Source organism: Nipponia nippon, unplaced genomic scaffold (assembly GCF_047370975.1).
Source record: "Nipponia nippon isolate SJK-2023a ecotype South Korea unplaced genomic scaffold, ASM4737097v1 scaffold_59, whole genome shotgun sequence".
In the NCBI taxonomy this organism is placed as follows: Eukaryota; Metazoa; Chordata; class Aves; order Pelecaniformes; family Threskiornithidae; genus Nipponia; species Nipponia nippon.
Window position 1 is genome coordinate 366,389 of NW_028262379.1, and position 21,816 is coordinate 388,204.

General features: G+C 57.1%; 2 protein-coding genes across 2 annotated transcripts; both read left to right on the top strand.

Annotated features, from left to right (window-relative positions):
* Positions 1-567: 567 nt before the first annotated feature.
* Positions 568-9,113, top strand: LOC148051660 (coiled-coil domain-containing protein 81-like). Its single transcript, XM_087735485.1, has 8 exons — positions 568-659; positions 2,684-2,811; positions 6,687-6,748; positions 7,203-7,356; positions 7,565-7,821; positions 8,027-8,112; positions 8,378-8,502; positions 9,001-9,113. The coding sequence occupies exons 1-8, from the start codon at positions 568-570 to the stop codon at positions 9,111-9,113; spliced, it is 1,017 nt and encodes a 338-aa protein (XP_087591611.1).
* Positions 9,114-9,709: 596 nt separating this feature from the next.
* Positions 9,710-18,320, top strand: LOC148051661 (coiled-coil domain-containing protein 81-like). The gene is made up of 8 exons (XM_087735486.1): positions 9,710-9,801; positions 11,825-11,952; positions 15,893-15,954; positions 16,409-16,562; positions 16,771-17,027; positions 17,233-17,318; positions 17,584-17,708; positions 18,208-18,320. The coding sequence occupies exons 1-8, from the start codon at positions 9,710-9,712 to the stop codon at positions 18,318-18,320; spliced, it is 1,017 nt and encodes a 338-aa protein (XP_087591612.1).
* The last annotated feature ends 3,496 nt before the right edge of the window (positions 18,321-21,816 follow it).

A 21,816-nucleotide genomic window follows, 5' to 3' on the forward strand; every position in this document is an offset into this window, starting at 1 on the left:
GGGGTCATTTTCTGAGCCAGCAAGAGCCCGTTCCCCACCCCCAAACACTTGCCGTTCATCACTGCCCAACAGTGGTGAAGGCAGAGCCCGGAGGGGCGGGATGGGGCTGCTGGGAGCCCCCCATGTCACAGGGCTGCTTTTTGTGAAGGGCCCCAGTGTGGCCTCCTGAGCTGTGCATAGGGACAGCAGTGTGTCAGCCGAGGGTCCCGGCTCAGGGGGTTTCCTCTCCTGAGCTGAGCGCAGCCATCGCCATCGGCTGAGCTGCCGGTGGCTGCATAAACAAGCCCATGGCTCATAGGGGCAGGAGGCGGCCCCAAACCCATCGTGTCCTCACGCAGACCCCTCCCACTGTGTCCTTTCAGCTGGCTACCAGCAATCTCTGCGGCCTCCGCTGGAAAAAAGCAGCCTGTGACCAGCCAACCCAAGGGCAAACCCGCACCCAAAGGCCGAGCATCAAAGCAGAGGCGAGCACAGGCAGCGAAACCTCGGAGGCGCAGAGGAAGAGAACAAGGAGAAAAAAAAGTCCCTGTCAGAAGCAAATTACCGTCAACAAGCTCTGAGGCCAGGATGCCTGAGGAGCCCACCTACAAGGTCTACATTCCCCAGCCACCCGGACCTGAGACAGCACAATTGCTAAAATCAAGGCCTGAGATGTTCTGGTCAGTGCTGAAAGAACCACAGAAGACCATATTGGCGGGATACATCTTTGAGCCCTCCCTTTTGGTGCCACCAATGCATCAGTGGGCTCCAGGATGGAGTGGCCCTGGCCAGAGCGATCAGGGCTTGGGGTGCCCGGAGCAGAGGCAGCACCACGCGAGGTGGCAAAAGAGGTACGTGATTCGAATCTGCGTCGTTCTTGGGTGCTGTTTCCTTGTCGAAATGCAGAGCTGGAGGGACCGTGGGGACTTTTCAAGAGCCCTTAGGTCTGACGGACGTCATGGCTAAGCTGCCACCTTGGGCTCTTCCATCCCCAGGGGCGAGGTACTCATTTTCCAGGGGTGGCCTCTCTTCTCTAGCCTCAGGAAACACACAAGGCCATGTTCTTCGGCCATGTTTGGAAGGCCTAACTCACGGCAAGGCTGCTCTGGGCCAGAGAGGGGACTGTTTCTTCCCAGCTCGTTGCTCCTTTAGATCCCCGGTGGGAAGAGAAAGGCTTTTTGGGTGGGTCTGGCACAGCTTGGGAGCAAACCGCTGCTGCTGGAGAGGCTGCAGAGAAGGGGTAAAGGGAGGGAGAGAAACAGCTGCCCTCCCCTCAATGTCCTGACCTGAAGCCATCCAGGGGGTCTGCGTGTGGGCAAGGCGCTCCTCCCAAAACCTGTGGGATTGTTTTAGAAGAGTCTCTCTTCTTTTGCAGAAACCCATCTGTCTTTGGGACCCCAGGAGCTCGGGAAAGAGATGAATAAAACCACAAAGGAGAAGCTGCAAAAGGGTGTTGACTTTTGTAATTGTTCGTAACGGTCCTTCACCGGAATGGGGGAGAAGGGTTTTTTACCATTGGCGATGGCTCTGAGATCGGCCCAGCATGGTCCTGGAAGTGGGGCCATCGGAGGGACCTTCCCTCGGGACCCTTTCCATGCAAGGGACCTTTTCCATGGCCGCTATGGAAAGGAACCTGCTTTCTGGGGCAAGAGAGGGCAAGCAGGCACTTGGAGCAGTGTTGTGAAGAACGGAACGTCCCTGGAGGGGAAAGGCGAGGCTGCTCCCCATCTCCCTTTGCTCTTCCTCCATCTCCACCCTGGAGGCCATTTCTCTGTCACTCCGCTCTCCTGCTGCCTTTTGTGTCTCTCTGACCCTCTGTCCCCCTCCCTCACCCTGCCTCTGTCTGTCCATCCCTCTGTCCTCCTTCCTGCCCTTCTTCTCCCTCTCTCCCTCTGTCCTGCTGCTTATCCCTGTTTTTCCTCCTGCACCCCACTGGCCCTTCCCCTCCAGCTCTTTCCCGATCCATCCCTCTGCATGCTCCTCACCAGCATTTTTCCTTCCTCCACTCCCTGCCCAGCCCCATCCCGTTCTCCTGTCCCTCTGTCCGTCTCCTGTCCCTCTGTCTGTCTCCTCGTCCCTCTGTCCTGCTCTTGTCCCTCTCCGGCTACCCCACCGCCCTGCCCCACCTCTCTCTGCCACTCTGTCCCTCTCTCCTCCTCCTCCTCCCTGCTCCACCGGGGCTCTGGGCCCTGGTCAGCCCCGGGGGGCCTGCAGAGGGATGGGGCCCAGCCGGGGCAGGGGGACAGTGTCCCCGCAGGGTCAGACAGCAGGGCAGGAGTGCCCCGGGCCATGCCGGGAGCTGCCGTCCTGGGGCGTGGGGCTGCCTGCTGGCCATGTTGGCCTTGGGTGGTGCAGTCTCTGCTCTAGCTGCAGACCAGCTGAGGCGAGGGCTGGGGCTGCCCGTGGGGTGAGTGAGGCCCATGGGCAGGTTTCGGGGTGACTCCTGCCTGCTGGCCCCCCGGGGTGGCAGGGGTAGCTCCAAGCTGGAGCCGGTCCCAGCTGGGGCAGCCCCGGGAGTGACCCGAGAGCTGGGGAGGGGAAGGAGATGGAGACAGACCCCCCCGGGCACAGGCACCGGGCAGCCTGACTCCCAGAGCCCCCTGGATCCGCCCTGGCCCCGCTCGGCCCCTGCAGCTGCCCTGGCCCCAGCACCTCCCCTGAGGCCTGTCCCGCAGCCCCAGGCCCCCACGGCCTGTCCTGGCAGCAGCGAGCTGGGCCTGGGGCGCGCTCGATCCTCCGTGAACACGGGGGCCGTCAGCAGCATCGCAGGGAAGGAGCGGTGTCTGCAGGAGCTCCTGCAGCAGGAGGGGCTCCAGCCTGGGGCCGGCGGCGGTAATCATGGTTCTTTCCCTCTCCTAGAGGCCACACTGAGGGCTCGGTTGTCTGTTCCTGCCCCGGAAGGGAGGGAGCATCTGGCTGTCCTGGTTTTGCCTGGGACGGAGTGAATTTTCTTCCTGGGAGCTGGTACAGTGCTGTGGTTTGGCTTTAGGATGAGAATCATGTTGATAACGCACCGATGTGTTAGTTGTTGCTAAGTAGTGCTTCGAGTAAATCCAGGACTTTGCAGCTGCTTCTGCTTTACCAACTGAGAAGGCTGGAGATGCCCAAGAAGCTGGGAGGGGGCACAGGCAGGACAGCTGACCCAAACTGGCCAAAGGGCTACTCCATACCGTAGGATGTCACGCTCAGTATAAAACTTGGGGAAAGCTGGCCGAGGGGCTGGTGCTTGGGAACCGCCTGGGCATCGCTCGGCGGGTGGTGAGCAACTGCATTGCCCATCCCTTATTTTGGATATTATTTTATCATCGTCATCATCGTTATTATTATTGTTGTTGCTGTTATTATTGTTATTAACCAGTGTGCAAGAGATCCGAGGGAATTTGCCAGGCTGGGAATTTGAGTATCTTGCTGATGTGCCAAAATGGAGAGATCCACTCAGAACCAGGAGCTCAGTGTTGGGCTGAGTTGTGTCTCACCGGGGAGTCTGTAGCGTGTCACCCTGTCCAGCTGAGCTTGTGACATCAGGTCTTTCTGCTGAGGGCAATGATCAAATCATGGAATCGTTCTGGGCGGAGGGGACATCGAGAGGTTTCCAGCCCAAGCCTGTGCTCAGAGCAGGTCCCATCAGGCCGCTCAAGGACATGCCCAACTGAGGGATGAACACCCCCAAAGTCTTGCCCCTCTGCCTACAACATCCGTCCACTCTTTGGGTGAAAAAGCCCTCCTTTCTAAGGCCCACATTCTCTTTTTGGAGCCCCAGCCCCCATGTTTACGGCACAAAGCCTCATTTCTTGGAGTCCAAAGCTGCATCTTGAAGGCACAAAAACCTACTTCAGGGCCCCAAAGCCTCCATTTAGAGCCTAAATCGTCATTGTCAGGGTCCAAAGCCTCGTAGTGTCAAAATACTCATTTTTAAGATCCAACCCCACGGTTTTAAAGCCCAAACACTCATTTTCAAGATGCAAGCCTCATTTTTAAGGTCCAAACCCTCCGTTTTGGGTCCAAACCCTCAGTTTAGCTCTCTCAAGGCCTCATTTTCCCATAGCCTAAGTTTGAGGATCCAGTTTGTAATTTTGAGGGGCCAAAGCCTCATTTTTTTAGAAGAGAAGAGAAGGGAAGAGACGAGATGAGATGAGGCGAGACGAGATGAGACTATTTCAGTTGGAAGGGACCTACAACGATCATCTAGTCCAACTGCCTGACCCATTCGGGGCTGACCAAGTTAAAGTGCGTTACTAAGGGCATTGTCGAAATGCCTCTTAAACACGGACATGCTTGGGGCATCGACTTTTTAATGACCAAAGCCTCCTTTTGAAGGTCCAAAGCCTCATTTTTGTTTTCCAAACCTGAATTTTGAGGGCCCCAACTCTCATTTATGGATTTCAAAGCCTCATTTTTAGGGTCTGAACCTTCATTTTAGGTCAAAAGCCTGAAATGCAGCCTGACACCAAGGTTGCAGGGCCAAAGCCTCAGTTTCAGGTTGCCAAGTCCTCATTTTAGTTTATAAACCCTCCGTTACAGGGCTCAGAGGGACCCTCCTTTCTGGGGTCCAAAGCTTCATGCTGTAAGGTCGTAGCCCTCACGTTTGGCTACCAAGACTCATTTTTAGGGTCCAAAGCCTCGGTTTCAGTTTACAAAGTCAGGTTTTGAGAGTCAAAGCTCCCATTTATATGACGCAACCCCTCATGATTAGGATCCATAGCTGCATTTACAGGGTTTAAATCCTTCTTATAGGACACAAAGCCTCATTTCCCAGCCCAAAGCCTCATTTTTAGGCTACAAAGCCACAAGTGACTGTGCAAAGCCTCAGCTGTACGATCCAAACTCTCGTTTTCAGAGTCCAAATCCTCATTTTTAGATCCAGACTCTCGTATTACGTTACCAAAGTCTCACTGATGTGGTCCAAAGCCTCATTTCGAAGGCCCAAAGCCTCATTTGGAGGGGCCAAATACTGATTCGTAGGGTCTAAACCCTCTTCTTAGGGAACAAAGGCTCGCCTTTAGGGTCCGAAGCTTTATCTGCAGGCTCCAAAGCCTCAGTGATAAGACCCAGATCTTTCTTTGAGAGTCCAAAATCTCATTTTATTCTCCAAATCCTTGCTTGTTGTTTCTGATCCCAAATTTTGAAGGTCCAAGGTCTCATTTTTAGAGCCCAACGCCTCCTTTTTAGGGTTCTAAGCCTCCTTTCTAGGGTCCAAAGCTTACGTTTTAGCATCCAAAGCCTCACATGTAGAGTTTAAGGCCACAATTTCTGTCTACCAGTCTCATTTTTAGGGCCCAAAGCCTCATTTTTAGGACCTCTCCCCTCATTCTAAGGGCCTCAAGCCTCATTTTGACAGCCTAAATGCTCATTTGGAGGGTCTAAGCCCTGAGTGAAAGAGCAAATCCTCAGTTTTAGGGCCCCCAGCTTTCTTTGGAGAGTACAAAGACACATTTCGAAGGGCCAAAGCCTCATTTGGAGGGTCCAAATACTCATTTTTATGGTCCAGATTTGCATTTTGGGGTTTAACTCTTTCAGGCCTAAGGCCTACTTTGAAGGGCTGGAAGCCTCATTGCAGGGGCTCATTATTGGTGAGGATTTAAAGCCTCTTTTGTCGGGTCCAAACCCTCATCTTTAGGGCCCGAAGCCTCATTTTGGGGCTCTAAATCCTCATTTTTAAAGCCTAACTACATGTTCCGAGGCTACAAGGGCATACTGAGATGGTCTGAAGCCTGATCCTCGTCTTAGGCCGTGTTCATTCTCCTAAGCAAGTGGGACTGCAGTAAGCATCCTGCCTTTCAGCGCAGCTGAGAGGGCAGGCTCAGGCCTCTGGCTTCGGCAGGTGCTTTGGATGGCACTGGTGGCATCATCCAGGGCTCTCCTTTATCCTTCGTGGTCAGCTCTCAGCTTCCACCAAGCACAGTCCTTCTTTCCAGGGCTGGGCTGTCCTTTCCTTTGTTTTCCTTCAGCACCAACAACCCCAGAGCCCGCAGCCACATTCCAGTACCTCGCGACACTGCAGCCCAAGCTGTCGACCAAGAGATCTATGCACAAAGGCAACACGCTCTCGTACTAGAAAGACTGGCTGATAGGATAGTTCGGGAAGGGAATTTTCCTGACTCTGGGAATTTTCCCGCCTCAGAGAGGCGGGAAAGCCCTGAGGGGAGGGAGCCGCTGCAGGCAGGCCCATGCCTGGCAGCTGCCCGGGGTTCCTGCCAGGCGCCTCCGGGAGACTTTTGGCCTCCTGTCAAAGGCAGCCAAAGTCCCAGGAGCAGCCCCAGACTCCCCCAAGGCAGCTACCCGAGGACTTTTGTATGTGCTGGAGGCAGAGCCATGCTCGGGAGCTCCCCGGGTCTCTTCCCAGGACTCTCCCAGAGTCTTCTGGCATCATCCTGTAGAGGTAGCTGAAGTCTCGGTAGGCAGCACCAGCCTCATCCAAGGCAGCTACTGGAGGAGTTCTACGTACGATGGAGTCAGGACCATGCCCCGTAGCTCCCCGAGACTCCTTCCAGCAATCTCCTGGAGTCTTCTGGCCTCCTGTGGAAGGAACCGAAGTCCCGGGTAGCAGCCCAAGACTCTTCCAAGGAAGGCACCAGAAGAGGATTTCCATTTGGGGCTGGAGATGGCAGTGACACTTTGCATCTGCCTCTGCGCCACAGCTCAGGGAATGTTGGAAGCATGAGAGGTGGAAGGCACAGAGCATGACCTGATTTTCCTTTGCTTTCCAGAGCAAACAGCCATCTGGGACGCTGTGGCTGGCTACGTTCAAGAACAGCTCCTGCTGCTCCAGGTGGGGCGACACCCGCATCCTCCTCACCCACCCAGAGAAGTGGGGAGTCCCCATGGCCCTGAGGCATGGCCTGCAGTTACTCTTCCCCTCCTCAGAAAGCAGGAAACCCACCCCAAAAGTCCCCACCAATGGAGACACAGGGCTCGTGCAAGGCTGGGACCACCTCTGGGAGGTGGCATTGTACCACAGGCCTGATCCCGGTCACTGGAGACCCCTGCATGCCCTCCGGCTGCCTCTGCCCTGACTCCAGCACTGCTCCTTTCGAGGGGGAAGGCAGAGGGAGAGGACTCAGCAGCTCCTCCTTAAAGCTCTCCCCACTGGCCTGGCTCATGTCTCTGAAGAGCAGGAGCCGGCAGGGGCTGGGCCAAAGCACCATCCCTGGTCAGGGCCACCCGCAGCTCTTCCCTCCAGCCACTCCTCCCGCTTCAGCTTTTCCCTTCTCTTCCACTCACAGGTGCTGCGAATTCCCACCCTCGGCTGCTTCGATGTGCTCCCCACACGGACCCAGGTTGGGAACAAGGTCGTGATTCTCCAGAGGCCCGTGTTTCGCCTGGCCAGGAACCTTGCAGTTGTCCACAATCTCATGGACAATAGGGACGACCTGCCTGGTAAGACGGCGCATTAAACACTGGCGGGCTGCACGGTCGCGGTGAAGGGGGGTATCGCATCCCTTTTCTGAAAGCAAACTGCCCCCTCTGCGGAGCACGTCCAAACACGGGGCCCTTCTGGGCGGTGACTGCAATAAGCAGCCCTTGGGAAACGCCTGCGGAAAGGCCAGTGGGTGAGCGCCTCCATCCCTCTCATGTGGTTTTCCAGGCAATAAGGTGCTGGAGCCTCTGAAATATGCCAAGGTGGCCAGGGATGCCTCTGTGTCCCGGCAAAAAGTGGATGGCTGCATCCTAGGCACCACGTCCCTCCTCTCTCACTGCCTGGGGAAGGGGGAGAACGTCGCCCTTGTCCTGAGGGATGTGGGGGTGCTCCTCATCGAAGGCAGCAGGGTGCAGATGAGGTTCTACTATGACTTCCTGGAGAGGATTACTGGGAAGAAGGTCCTCGAAAGCGCTGCATTCAAGGTGAGCGTTCTGGTTTCCCCACCTCTTGGGCAGACCCACAGCGGTTCCCCAGCACTGCTTGCGTGTGGCCCACCGCGACATGGCCAGCTGCTGAGGCCAGGCGTCAGCACGATTCCACCAGCTCTTGCTGCCCTGAACTCCTCCACTGCTGGGTGCCTTGGTCATGTTGAGGATGTCCTGCCATCTCCATGTTCCTCCATTGCAGCTTCCCCAGCTGCTGGACATGGTGCTGTCTCCGATGGTGCCCATTGCTTCCCTGACTTTCGCCGGCCGCGTCATCGTCTTTCCCGAGTGAGTGAGTACGTTGGCAGCTTTAGCCTCTGGCCAAGGCGGCTGCTCAGCTGCGGTTTGGCAGCATTTGTCCTTGTGAGCACGCGAGTCCTGCTGCGGGGACACCTTCTCTGCGTGATCCCATTGCCCAGGACAGTCCTAGGGGATGAGGCAGAGTCCATTTGGGAAAACAACGGCCTTTACAACCGTGCCAAAACCTGCCTGTGAGCAAGTGCAAGGGCTGGTGGTGCCGTGGCTCACGCTGGTGGTGTCTCTTTGTCTCCAGGTTTGAACTGGAGGTTGTGCCCAAACCAAGGGCCAGGCGCCCTCTGAAGGCCTGGAGAAAAGTCCCTGGTGAGGACAAGTGGAAGAAAAAAGGGGGTTTGCCACCTCTCGGGCAAGACATGGAAGGTAAAGCAGCTCCCAGCTCGTTTCCATAGTGTGGGCAACCAGCTTCTGTGATCCGCTGGGAAAATCCCCGGTGGGGACTGTCAAAAGGCTCTGCCCTGCGTCAAAGCTTCCCACCAGCTGGGCAGAGCCTTTTCTCCTAAGGCTGGCTTCACAAGAACTGAGCCCTAGGACGGGATGCGCCCATCACGCCCATCCCTGGGTACAGCAGGGGGTGTGGACCCAAGGGGCTGTCCTCACTCCGCAAAGAGCCTCTGTCACCTCACCGGCATTACCCAGCTCCTCTTGCCAAACCCTGACGCTATTAGGGCGTTTGCAGAGGAGTCCATCAAGCACCCGTGTTGGGGAGGGTGCCAGGCCTCTGGAAATGGTGGCTGTGAGGGGAGCAGAACGGCCCTCTCAGAGGTTTTGGGAAGAGGTCTGAGCACCCCTGTGCGTCACTGAGGCCGGCAGCGTCACAGCGATGCTCTTCTGACAAGGTCTCTCCTTTCCCGCTTCCAGTGGGATTTGCTGAACTGCCCTTGCCTGCCCGTTCCAGTCTGACCAGTGAGGAACACAAGGCGCTCCCGGAACAGAAGTGGGTGAAAATGAGGAAGAAGCCTGTGGAGTGGTGAGGCTGGAGGTGCAGGGCTGGCATCTGCACGGGGTCATTTTCTGAGCCAGCAAGAGCCCGTTCCCCACCCCCAAACACTTGCCGTTCATCACTGCCCAACAGTGGTGAAGGCAGAGCCCGGAGGGGCGGGATGGGGCTGCTGGGAGCCCCCCATGTCACAGGGCTGCTTTTTGTGAAGGGCCCCAGTGTGGCCTCCTGAGCTGTGCATAGGGACAGCAGTGTGTCAGCCGAGGGTCCCGGCTCAGGGGGTTTCCTCTCCTGAGCTGAGCGCAGCCATCGCCATCGGCTGAGCTGCCGGTGGCTGCATAAACAAGCCCATGGCTCATAGGGGCAGGAGGCGGCCCCAAACCCATCGTGTCCTCACGCAGACCCCTCCCACTGTGTCCTTTCAGCTGGCTACCAGCAATCTCTGCGGCCTCCGCTGGAAAAAAGCAGCCTGTGACCAGCCAACCCAAGGGCAAACCCGCACCCAAAGGCCGAGCATCAAAGCAGAGGCGAGCACAGGCAGCGAAACCTCGGAGGCGCAGAGGAAGAGAACAAGGACGAAAAAAAGGCCCTGTCAGAAGCAAATTACCGTCAACAAGCTCTGAGGCCAGGATGCCTGAGGAGCCCACCTACAAGGTCTACATTCCCCAGCCACCCGGACCTGAGACAGCACAATTGCTAAAATCAAGGCCTGAGATGTTCTGGTCAGTGCTGAAAGAACCACAGAAGACCATATTGGCGGGATACATCTTTGAGCCCTCCCTTTTGGTGCCACCAATGCATCAGGGGGCTCCAGGATGGAGTGGCCCTGGCCAGAGCGATCAGGGCTTGGGGTGCCCGGAGCAGAGGCAGCACCACGCGAGGTGGCAAAAGAGGTACGTGATTCGAATCTGCGTCGTTCTTGGGTGCTGTTTCCTTGTCGAAATGCAGAGCTGGAGGGACCGTGGGGACTTTTCAAGAGCCCTTAGGTCTGACGGACGTCATGGCTAAGCTGCCACCTTGGGCTCTTCCATCCCCAGGGGCGAGGTACTCATTTTCCAGGGGTGGCCTCTCTTCTCTAGCCTCAGGAAACACACAAGGCCATGTTCTTCGGCCATGTTTGGAAGGCCTAACTCACGGCAAGGCTGCTCTGGGCCAGAGAGGGGACTGTTTCTTCCCAGCTCGTTGCTCCTTTAGATCCCCGGTGGGAAGAGAAAGGCTTTTTGGGTGGGTCTGGCACAGCTTGGGAGCAAACCGCTGCTGCTGGAGAGGCTGCAGAGAAGGGGTAAAGGGAGGGAGAGAAACAGCTGCCCTCCCCTCAATGTCCTGACCTGAAGCCATCCAGGGGGTCTGCGTGTGGGCAAGGCGCTCCTCCCAAAACCTGTGGGATTGTTTTAGAAGAGTCTCTCTTCTTTTGCAGAAACCCATCTGTCTTTGGGACCCCAGGAGCTCGGGAAAGAGATGAATAAAACCACAAAGGAGAAGCTGCAAAAGGGTGTTGACTTTTGTAATTGTTCGTAACGGTCCTTCACCGGAATGGGGGAGAAGGGTTTTTTACCATTGGCGATGGCTCTGAGATCGGCCCAGCATGGTCCTGGAAGTGGGGCCATCGGAGGGACCTTCCCTCGGGACCCTTTCCATGCAAGGGACCTTTTCCATGGCCGCTATGGAAAGGAACCTGCTTTCTGGGGCAAGAGAGGGCAAGCAGGCACTTGGAGCAGTGTTGTGAAGAACGGAACGTCCCTGGAGGGGAAAGGCGAGGCTGCTCCCCATCTCCCTTTGCTCTTCCTCCATCTCCACCCTGGAGGCCATTTCTCTGTCACTCCGCTCTCCTGCTGCCTTTTGTGTCTCTCTGACCCTCTGTCCCCCTCCCTCACCCTGCCTCTGTCTGTCCATCCCTCTGTCCTCCTTCCTGCCCGTCTTCTCCCTCTGTCCCTCTGTCCTGCTGCTTATCCCTGTTTTTCCTCCTGCACCCCACTGGCCCTTCCCCTCCAGCTCTTTCCCGATCCATCCCTCTGCATGCTCCTCACCAGCATTTTTCCTTCCTCCACTCCCTGCCCAGCCCCATCCCGTTCTCCTGTCCCTCTGTCCGTCTCCTGTCCCTCTGTCTGTCTCCTCGTCCCTCTGTCCTGCTCCTGTCCCTCTCCGGCTACCCCACCGCCCTGCCCCACCTCTCTCTGCCACTCTGTCCCTCTCTCCTCCTCCTCCTCCCTGCTCCACCGGGGCTCTGGGCCCTGGTCAGCCCCGGGGGGCCTGCAGAGGGATGGGGCCCAGCCGGGGCAGGGGGACAGTGTCCCCGCAGGGTCAGACAGCAGGGCAGGAGTGCCCCAGGCCATGCCGGGAGCTGCCGTCCTGGGGCGTGGGGCTGCCTGCTGGCCATGTTGGCCTTGGGTGGTGCAGTCTCTGCTCTAGCTGCAGACCAGCTGAGGCGAGGGCTGGGGCTGCCCGTGGGGTGAGTGAGGCCCATGGGCAGGTTTCGGGGTGACTCCTGCCTGCTGCCCCCCGGGGTGGCAGGGGTAGCTCCAAGCTGGAGCCGGTCCCAGCTGGGGCAGCCCCGGGAGTGACCCGAGAGCTGGGGACGGGAAGGAGATGGAGACAGGACCCCCCGGGCACAGGCACCGGGCAGCCTGACTCCCAGAGCCCCCTGGATCTGCCCTGGCCCCGCTCGGCCCCTGCAGCTGCCCTGGCCCCAGCACCTCCCCTGAGGCCTGTCCCGCAGCCCCAGGCCCCCACGGCCTGTCCTGGCAGCAGCGAGCTGGGCCTGGGGCGCGCTCGATCCTCCGTGAACACGGGGGCCGTCAGCAGCATCGCAGGGAAGGAGCGGTGTCTGCAGGAGCTCCTGCAGCAGGAGGGGCTCCAGCCTGGGGCCGGCGGCGGTAATCATGGTTCTTTCCCTCTCCTAGAGGCCACACTGAGGGCTCGGTTGTCTGTTCCTGCCCCGGAAGGGAGGGAGCATCTGGCTGTCCTGGTTTTGCCTGGGACGGAGTGAATTTTCTTCCTGGGAGCTGGTACAGTGCTGTGGTTTGGCTTTAGGATGAGAATCATGTTGATAACGCACCGATGTGTTAGTTGTTGCTAAGTAGTGCTTCGAGTAAATCCAGGACTTTGCAGCTGCTTCTGCTTTACCAACTGAGAAGGCTGGAGATGCCCAAGAAGCTGGGAGGGGGCACAGGCAGGACAGCTGACCCAAACTGGCCAAAGGGCTACTCCATACCGTAGGATGTCACGCTCAGTATAAAACTTGGGGAAAGCTGGCCGAGGGGCTGGTGCTTGGGAACCGCCTGGGCATCGCTCGGCGGGTGGTGAGCAACTGCATTGCCCATCCCTTATTTTGGATATTATTTTATCATCGTCATCATCGTTATTATTATTGTTGTTGCTGTTATTATTGTTATTAACCAGTGTGCAAGAGATCCGAGGGAATTTGCCAGGCTGGGAATTTGAGTATCTTGCTGATGTGCCAAAATGGAGAGATCCACTCAGAACCAGGAGCTCAGTGTTGGGCTGAGTTGTGTCTCACCGGGGAGTCTGTAGCGTGTCACCCTGTCCAGCTGAGCTTGTGACATCAGGTCTTTCTGCTGAGGGCAATGATCAAATCATGGCATCGTTCTGGGCGGAGGGGACATCGAGAGGTTTCCAGCCCAAGCCTGTGCTCAGAGCAGGTCCCATCAGGCCGCTCAAGGACATGCCCAACTGAGGGATGAACACCCCCAAAGTCTTGCCCCGCTGCCTACAACATCCGTCCACTCTTTGGGTGAAAAAGCCCTCCTTTCTAAGGCCCACATTCTCTTTTTGGAGCCCCAGCCCCCATGTTTACGGCACAAAGCCTCATTTCTTGGAGTCCAAAGCTGCATCTTGAAGGCACAAAAACCTACTTCAGGGCCCCAAAGCCTCCATTTAGAGCCTAAATCGTCATTGTCAGGGTCCAAAGCCTCGTTGTAGTGTCAAAACACTCATTTTTAAGATCCAACCCCACGGTTTTAAAGCCCAAACGCTCATTTTTAAGATGCAAGCCTCATTTTTAAGGTCCAAACCCTCAGTTCTAAAGCCCAAACACTCATTTTCAAGACGCAAGCCTCATTTTTAAGGTCCAAACCCTCCGTTTTGGGTCCAAACCCTCAGTTTAGCTCTCTCAAGGCCTCATTTTCCCACAGCCTAAGTTTGAGGATCCAGTTTGTAATTTTGAGGGGCCAAAGCCTCATTTTTTTAGAAGAGAAGAGAAGGGAAGAGACGAGATGAGATGAGGCGAGACGAGATGAGACTATTTCAGTTGGAAGGGACCTACAACGATCATCTAGTCCAACTGCCTGACCCATTCGGGGCTGACCAAGTTAAAGCGCGTTACTAAGGGCATTGTCGAAATGCCTCTTAAACACGGACATGCTTGGGGCATCGACTTTTTAATGACCAAAGCCTCCTTTTGAAGGTCCAAAGCCTCATTTTTGTTTTCCAAACCTGAATTTTGAGGGCCCCAACTCTCATTTATGGATTTCAAAGCCTCATTTTTAGGGTCTGAACCTTCATTTTAGGTCAAAAGCCTGAAATGCAGCCTGACACCAAGGTTGCAGGGCCAAAGCCTCAGTTTCAGGTTGCCAAGTCCTCATTTTAGTTTATAAACCCTCCGTTACAGGGCTCAGAGGGACCCTCCTTTCTGGGGTCCAAAGCTTCATGCTGTAAGGTCGTAGCCCTCACGTTTGGCTACCAAGACTCATTTTTAGGGTCCAAAGCCTCGGTTTCAGTTTACAAAGTCAGGTTTTGAGAGTCAAAGCTCCCATTTATATGACGCAACCCCTCATGATTAGGATCCATAGCTGCATTTACAGGGTTTAAATCCTTCTTATAGGACACAAAGCCTCATTTCCCAGCCCAAAGCCTCATTTTTAGGCTACAAAGCCACAAGTGACTGTGCAAAGCCTCAGCTGTACGATCCAAACTCTCGTTTTCAGAGTCCAAATCCTCATTTTTAGATCCAGACTCTCGTATTACGTTACCAAAGTCTCACTGATGTGGTCCAAAGCCTCATTTCGAAGGCCCAAAGCCTCATTTGGAGGGGCCAAATACTGATTCGTAGGGTCTAAACCCTCTTCTTAGGGAACAAAGGCTCGCCTTTAGGGTCCGAAGCTTTATCTGCAGGCTCCAAAGCCTCAGTGATAAGACCCAGATCTTTCTTTGAGAGTCCAAAATCTCATTTTATTCTCCAAATCCTTGCTTGTTGTTTCTGATCCCAAATTTTGAAGGTCCAAGGTCTCATTTTTAGAGCCCAACGCCTCCTTTTTAGGGTTCTAAGCCTCCTTTCTAGGGTCCAAAGCTTACGTTTTAGCATCCAAAGCCTCACATGTAGAGTTTAAGGCCACAATTTCTGTCTACCAGTCTCATTTTTAGGGCCCAAAGCCTCATTTTTAGGACCTCTCCCCTCATTCTAAGGGCCTCAAGCCTCATTTTGACAGCCTAAATGCTCATTTGGAGGGTCTAAGCCCTGAGTGAAAGAGCAAATCCTCAGTTTTAGGGCCCCCAGCTTTCTTTGGAGAGTACAAAGACACATTTCGAAGGGCCAAAGCCTCATTTGGAGGGTCCAAATACTCATTTTTATGGTCCAGATTTGCATTTTGGGGTTTAACTCTTTCAGGCCTAAGGCCTACTTTGAAGGGCTGGAAGCCTCATTGCAGGGGCTCATTATTGGTGAGGATTTAAAGCCTCTTTTGTCGGGTCCAAACCCTCATCTTTAGGGCCCGAAGCCTCATTTTGGGGCTCTAAATCCTCATTTTTAAAGCCTAACTACATGTTCCGAGGCTACAAGGGCATACTGAGATGGTCTGAAGCCTGATCCTCGTCTTAGGCCGTGTTCATTCTCCTAAGCAAGTGGGACTGCAGTAAGCATCCTGCCTTTCAGCGCAGCTGAGAGGGCAGGCTCAGGCCTCTGGCTTCGGCAGGTGCTTTGGATGGCACTGGTGGCATCATCCAGGGCTCTCCTTTATCCTTCGTGGTCAGCTCTCAGCTTCCACCAAGCACAGTCCTTCTTTCCAGGGCTGGGCTGTCCTTTCCTTTGTTTTCCTTCAGCACCAACAACCCCAGAGCCCGCAGCCACATTCCAGTACCTCGCGACACTGCAGCCCAAGCTGTCGACCAAGAGATCTATGCACAAAGGCAACACGCTCTCGTACTAGAAAGACTGGCTGATAGGATAGTTCGGGAAGGGAATTTTCCTGACTCTGGGAATTTTCCCGCCTCAGAGAGGCGGGAAAGCCCTGAGGGGAGGGAGCCGCTGCAGGCAGGCCCATGCCTGGCAGCTGCCCGGGGTTCCTGCCAGGCGCCTCCGGGAGACTTTTGGCCTCCTGTCAAAGGCAGCCAAAGTCCCAGGAGCAGCCCCAGACTCCCCCAAGGCAGCTACCCGAGGACTTTTGTATGTGCTGGAGGCAGAGCCATGCTCGGGAGCTCCCCGGGTCTCTTCCCAGGACTCTCCCAGAGTCTTCTGGCATCATCCTGTAGAGGTAGCTGAAGTCTCGGTAGGCAGCACCAGCCTCATCCAAGGCAGCTACTGGAGGAGTTCTACGTACGATGGAGTCAGGACCATGCCCTGTAGCTCCCCGAGACTCCTTCCAGCAATCTCCTGGAGTCTTCTGGCCTCCTGTGGAAGGAACCGAAGTCCCGGGTAGCAGCCCAAGACTCTTCCAAGGAAGGCACCAGAAGAGGATTTCCATTTGGGGCTGGAGATGGCAGTGACACTTTGCATCTGCCTCTGCGCCACAGCTCAGGGAATGTTGGAAGCATGAGAGGTGGAAGGCACAGAGCATGACCTGATTTTCCTTTGCTTTCCAGAGCAAACAGCCATCTGGGACGCTGTGGCTGGCTACGTTCAAGAACAGCTCCTGCTGCTCCAGGTGGGGCGACACCCGCATCCTCCTCACCCACCCAGAGAAGTGGGGAGTCCCCATGGCCCTGAGGCATGGCCTGCAGTTACTCTTCCCCTCCTCAGAAAGCAGGAAACCCACCCCAAAAGTCCCCACCAATGGAGACACAGGGCTCGTGCAAGGCTGGGACCACCTCTGGGAGGTGGCATTGTACCACAGGCCTGATCCCGGTCACTGGAGACCCCTGCATGCCCTCCGGCTGCCTCTGCCCTGACTCCAGCACTGCTCCTTTCGAGGGGGAAGGCAGAGGGAGAGGACTCAGCAGCTCCTCCTTAAAGCTCTCCCCACTGGCCTGGCTCATGTCTCTGAAGAGCAGGAGCTGGCAGGGGCTGGGCCAAAGCACCATCCCTGGTCAGGGCCACCCGCAGCTCTTCCCTCCAGCCACTCCTCCCGCTTCAGCTCTTCCCTTCTCTTCCACTCACAGGGGGTACGAATTCCCACCCTCGGCTGCTTCGATGTGCTCCCCACACGGACCCAGGTTGGGAACAAGGTCGTGATTCTCCAGAGGCCCGTGTTTCGCCTGGCCAGGAACCTTGCAGTTGTCCATAATCTCATGGACAATAGGGACGACCTGCCTGGTAAGACGGCGCATTAAACACTGGCGGGCTGCACCGTCGCGGTGAAGGGGGGTATCGCATCCCTTTTCTGAAAGCAAACTGCCCCCTCTGCGGAGCACGTCCAAACACGGGGCCTTTCTGGGCGGTGACTGCAATAAGCAGCCCTTGGGAAATGCCTGCGGAAAGGCCAGTGGGTGAGCGCCTCCATCCCTCTCGTGTGGTTTTCCAGGCAATAAGGTGCTGGAGCCTCTGAAATATGCCAAGGTGGCCAGGGATGCCTCTGTGTCCCGGCAAAAAGTGGATGGCTGCATCCTAGGCACCACATCCCTCCTCTCTCACTGCCTGGGGAAGGGGGAGAACGTCGCCCTTGTCCTGAGGGATGTGGGGGTGCTCCTCATCGAAGGCAGCAGGGTGCAGATGAGGTTCTACTATGACTTCCTGGAGAGGATTACTGGGAAGAAGGTCCTTGAAAGCGCTGCATTCAAGGTGAGCGTTCTGGTTTCCCCACCTCTTGGGCAGACCCACAGCGGTTCCCCAGCACTGCTCGCGTGTGGCCCACCGCGACATGGCCAGCTGCTGAGGCCAGGCGTCAGCACGACTCCACCAGCTCTTGCTGCCCTGAACTCCTCCACTGCTGGGTGCCTTGGTCATGTTGAGGATGTCCTGCCATCTCCATGTTCCTCCATTGCAGCTTCCCCAGCTGCTGGACATGGTGCTGTCTCCGATGGTGCCCATTGCTTCCCTGACTTTCGCCGGCCGCGTCATCGTCTTTCCCGAGTGAGTGAGTACGTTGGCAGCTTTAGCCTCTGGCCAAGGCGGCTGCTCAGCTGCGGTTTGGCAGCGTTTGTCCTTGTGAGCACGAGAGTCCTGCTGCAGGGACTCCTTCTCTGCGTGACCCCATTGCCCAGGACAGTCCTTGGGGATGAGGCAGAGTCCATTTGGGAAAACAACGGCCTTTACAACCGTGCCAAAACCTGCCTGTGAGCAAGTGCAAGGGCTGGTGGTGCCGTGGCTCACGCTGGTGGTGTCTCTTTGTCTCCAGGTTTGAACTGGAGGTTGTGCCCAAACCAAGGGCCAGGCGCCCTCTGAAGGCCTGGAGAAAAGTCCCTGGTGAGGACAAGTGGAAGAAAAAAGGGGGTTTGCCACCTCTCGGGCAAGACATGGAAGGTAAAGCAGCTCCCAGCTCGTTTCCATAGTGTGGGCAACCAGCTTCTGTGATCCGCTGGGAAAATCCCCGGTGGGGACTGTCAAAAGGCTCTGCCCTGCGTCAAAGCTTCCCACCAGCTGGGCAGAGCCTTTTCTCCTAAGGCTGGCTTCACAAGAACTGAGCCCTAGGACGGGATGCGCCCATCACGCCCATCCCTGGGTACAGCAGGGGGGTGTGGACCCAAGGGGCTGTCCTCACTCCGCAAAGAGCCTCTGTCACCTCACCGGCATTACCCAGCTCCTCTTGCCAAACCCTGACGCTATTAGGGCGTTTGCAGAGGAGTCCATCAAGCACCCGTGTTGGGGAGGGTGCCAGGCCTCTGGAAATGGTGGCTGTGAGGGGAGCAGAACGGCCCTCTCAGAGGTTTTGGGAAGAGGTCTGAGCACCCCTGTGCGTCACTGAGGCCGGCAGCATCACAGCGATGCTCTTCTGACAAGGTCTCTCCTTTCCCGCTTCCAGTGGGATTTGCTGAACTGCCCTTGCCTGCCCGTTCCAGTTTGACCAGTGAGGAACACAAGGCGCTCCCGGAACAGAAGTGGGTGAAAACGAGGAAGAAGCCTGTGGAGTGGTGAGGCTGGAGGTGCAGGGCTGGCATCTGCACGGGGTCATTTTCTGAGCCAGCAAGAGCCCATTCCCCACCCCCAAACACTTGCCGTTCATCACTGCCCAACAGTGGTGAAGGCAGAGCCCGGAGGGGCGGGATGGGGCTGCTGGGAGCCCCCCATGTCACAGGGCTGCTTTTTGTGAAGGGCCCCAGTGTGGCCTCCTGAGCTGTGCATAGGGACAGCCGTGTGTCAGCCGAGGGTCCCGGCTCAGGGGGTTTCCTCTCCTGAGCTGAGCGCAGCCATCGCCATCGGCTGAGCTGCCGGTGGCTGCATAAACAAGCCCATGGCTCATAGGGCCAGGAGGCGGCCCCAAACCCATCGTGTCCTCACGCAGACCCCTCCCACTGTGTCCTTTCAGCTGGCTACCAGCAATCTCTGCGGCCTCCGCTGGAAAAAAGCAGCCTGTGACCAGCCAACCCAAGGGCAAACCCGCACCCAAAGGCCGAGCATCAAAGCAGAGGCGAGCACAGGCAGCGAAACCTCGGAGGCGCAGAGGAAGAGAACAAGGAGAAAACAAAGTCCCTGTCAGAAGCAAATTACCGTCAACAAGCTCTGAGGCCAGGATGCCTGAGGAGCCCACCTACAAGGTCTACATTCCCCAGCCACCCGGACCTGAGACAGCACAATTGCTAAAATCAAGGCCTGAGATGTTCTGGTCAGTGCTGAAAGAACCACAGAAGACCATATTGGCGGGATACATCTTTGAGCCCTCCCTTTTGGTGCCACCAATGCATCAGTGGGCTCCAGGATGGAGTGGCCCTGGCCAGAGCGATCAGGGCTTGGGGTGCCCGGAGCAGAGGCAGCACCACGCGAGGTGGCAAAAGAGGTACGTGATTCGAATCTGCGTCGTTCTTGGGTGCTGTTTCCTTGTCGAAATGCAGAGCTGGAGGGACCGTGGGGACTTTTCAAGAGCCCTTAGGTCTGACGGACGTCATGGCTAAGCTGCCACCTTGGGCTCTTCCATCCCCAGGGGCGAGGTACTCATTTTCCAGGGGTGGCCTCTCTTCTCTAGCCTCAGGAAACACACAAGGCCATGTTCTTCGGCCATGTTTGGAAGGCCTAACTCACGGCAAGGCTGCTCTGGGCCAGAGAGGGGACTGCTTCTTCCCTGGCTTTATCGCTGGGCCGAGGGACAGTGTCCTCTCCTCCCAGCACAGCGTGCTCCTTCTCTCCCCGTGCTCTCACGCCTGCCAGGAGGAAAGCAGGCAGAGCAGACAGCGGGAGCTTGGTGGGGTTGCACAGCAGCCGCCCCACGCGCAGGAGCACCTCCCCGGCCTCTCTGCCAGCACAGAGCAAGCAGCAGAGGGAACGGGCAGAGGGCAGGGAGGCTGAGCCCCAGCAGGGCCGGCATGCAGAGGCTGCCAGCTGCCTTCCCCCTTCCCGTCTCCCCAGCCTCCCCAGCAGCCCCGGTACCAGCAGCGAGCCTCGGCTTTCCGCAACCGCTCCCACCCACTTTCAGGAGCTCGTTCCTGAGCAGGAGCAGGGCTGGCAGGGGGAGACACCTTCATCGCATTGTCGCTCCTAACAAACACCCCCGCTTCCTTTTCCCGCTTTTCTTGCCAGAACGCGCCGCTTCCCAGAGCCTTTGCCCGTGTCAAACTTCTGGTGAAGAGCAACTGGGGAAACCCAGCGTACACCTGCATTTATCGAGTGCAGGTTCACGGGAAGATGGCAAAACCCGAAAGCCTCGCCTGAAACCAGAGGAAAAAGAGAAGGGCATAGAGAAGAGAGCAGCAGAAGGGGAAGGAAGAAAAAAATAAAAAAGATGTGGCACTTCAGATTGGTGCAGCAGATCTGTCTCCAAAGCGGGGTGCGCAAGAAGGCCCTTTGGGGGGAGGGCGGGAGCGTGTGGGAAGCGTTAGGACTTCTCCTGAATTTTTTCTTCAACCTGAGGAAGGCAGTAAGCACTCCTAAGGTTTACTCCAGAGAGGAGAGGCCCAGCCTGGCACCGCTCCTTCTCCCGCCACCCCGGGAGGCTCCGCAAGTGGCACCAGCCCAGGGCAGGCAGAGGGGCCCGGCTGCAGTTTACCACAGGGAGCCGGCCACCCGCCCCCGAGCGGGCTCTGCAGGAGCTCTCCCCGGAGCCCGCCCACCCTCTTCCTGGCCTCTCAGCCAATGGCACCCGACAGGCAGTGACAGGCAGGGCCCGCCACCAGCCAGTGCAGCGCCCTTTTCTGGCCCCGCCCCCTCTGCCCCGCTGCCATGGCAACAGGGCTGACTGCAGGCACGGCCTGCGGGCCCAGCAAGGAGCCTTGGGACAGCTCTTCGGGGCTGCCAGGGCCGGGGGCTGGGAGCTCCTCCCTTACTTTCCCAACGGCGGGGCCGCAGGAGCAGACGGAACCGTTTGGCCTAGCACCTTCCCAGCATCCCGGCTGTCGGTTTGTCGGTTACCCCCCGGTTTCTGTGAAAGGGGTGTGGGGAGCCTGTCTGAGTGGCCTGTGGGAAACCCCCCCGTTCCTCGGCCCATCAACGTCCCCGCTCTAGAGCTCGCTGCTCTCTGTCGGGGCTCCTTTTGTGTCCCATTGATTAGTGTCGACGGGGAATTTTCCAGCGTTTGGCCCCTGGTTATTCTCCCCTTGGCATTGGGACGACCCCGACCCGTCTTTCCTCTTGACGGACCACCGTCTCTGCGCTTCCCGGAAAGGCTGTGCGGTTCTGCAGCCCTTGCGCTGTTCCCGTCATGGGCTCCCCCATCTAACACTCGAGGCCCCTCGGTCCCCCAGTGCTGCATTTTGCAACACTTGGCTGTTCCCTCCCGCTGTTGCTATCATGGGCATCGTGTCCTGGGCTACAACGCCTTCTCCGCTAAGGACATCGCGGGCAGCCACTCGGAAAGCTCCTCCAAAGGATTCCAGGGACGGGGAGGGTTAGAAGCCCGTCTTCCTGGCAGCTGTCTAACAGCAGGGAGTATTGGGAGGGGGTCAGGGTGGCAGGAGCATTCCCTGGGGGGTGCTGGAGGCTGCCAAGGGGTTCCTGAGAGAAGGGGCTGGGGAGTGGGCATCCCCGCTTGCTTTTGGGGTTCTCCTGCTGCTGCAAATGGTTTCTAAAGCTAAGCAGAAAGGGCAATTTGCCCATTAGCTTTGCATGACGGTAGGCACCTTAGGTGGGACCATCCCCCGTGCATCCAGCGCTGTAATAAAGAGAATGCCTGCTTCTCGATGCTACATTGCTGTGAAGAGGTTGATTCCCCATTTCGGTGACAGTTTGGGCGACCCAGATGGGACTCTGCTTCTGAATCTCAACGCATCCGCGGCATCGCAGGACCCCCAGCCGGCTCCGAGGGATTCTCGGGAAGAACCTCCGAAGCGCGGACCGAAGAGCTCTGAGCAGGACCCCTGGCAAGGTAAAGGCATTCCTTTTCGGATTGAAAGGGCGGTTGCCTGCCCGTCAGGCGCGGCGAAGGCCTCGCAGGGTTGGCCTGTAAAGATACCTAAGGGAAGGATTGGATCCTATCGGGCCAAAG

Bases quoted from the DNA above. Each gene is read 5' to 3' on its own strand.
- LOC148051661 (XM_087735486.1), top strand. From the start codon at position 9,710: ATGCCTGAGGAGCCCACCTACAAGGTCTACATTCCCCAGCCACCCGGA. The intron at 16,563-16,770 runs GTAAGACGGCGC...GTGGTTTTCCAG, and splicing joins CAATAGGGACGACCTGCCTG to GCAATAAGGTGCTGGAGCCT. The intron at 17,319-17,583 runs GTGAGTGAGTAC...CTTTGTCTCCAG, and splicing joins CGCGTCATCGTCTTTCCCGA to GTTTGAACTGGAGGTTGTGC.
- LOC148051660 (XM_087735485.1), top strand. From the start codon at position 568: ATGCCTGAGGAGCCCACCTACAAGGTCTACATTCCCCAGCCACCCGGA. The intron at 7,357-7,564 runs GTAAGACGGCGC...GTGGTTTTCCAG, and splicing joins CAATAGGGACGACCTGCCTG to GCAATAAGGTGCTGGAGCCT. The intron at 7,822-8,026 runs GTGAGCGTTCTG...CCTCCATTGCAG, and splicing joins TCGAAAGCGCTGCATTCAAG to CTTCCCCAGCTGCTGGACAT.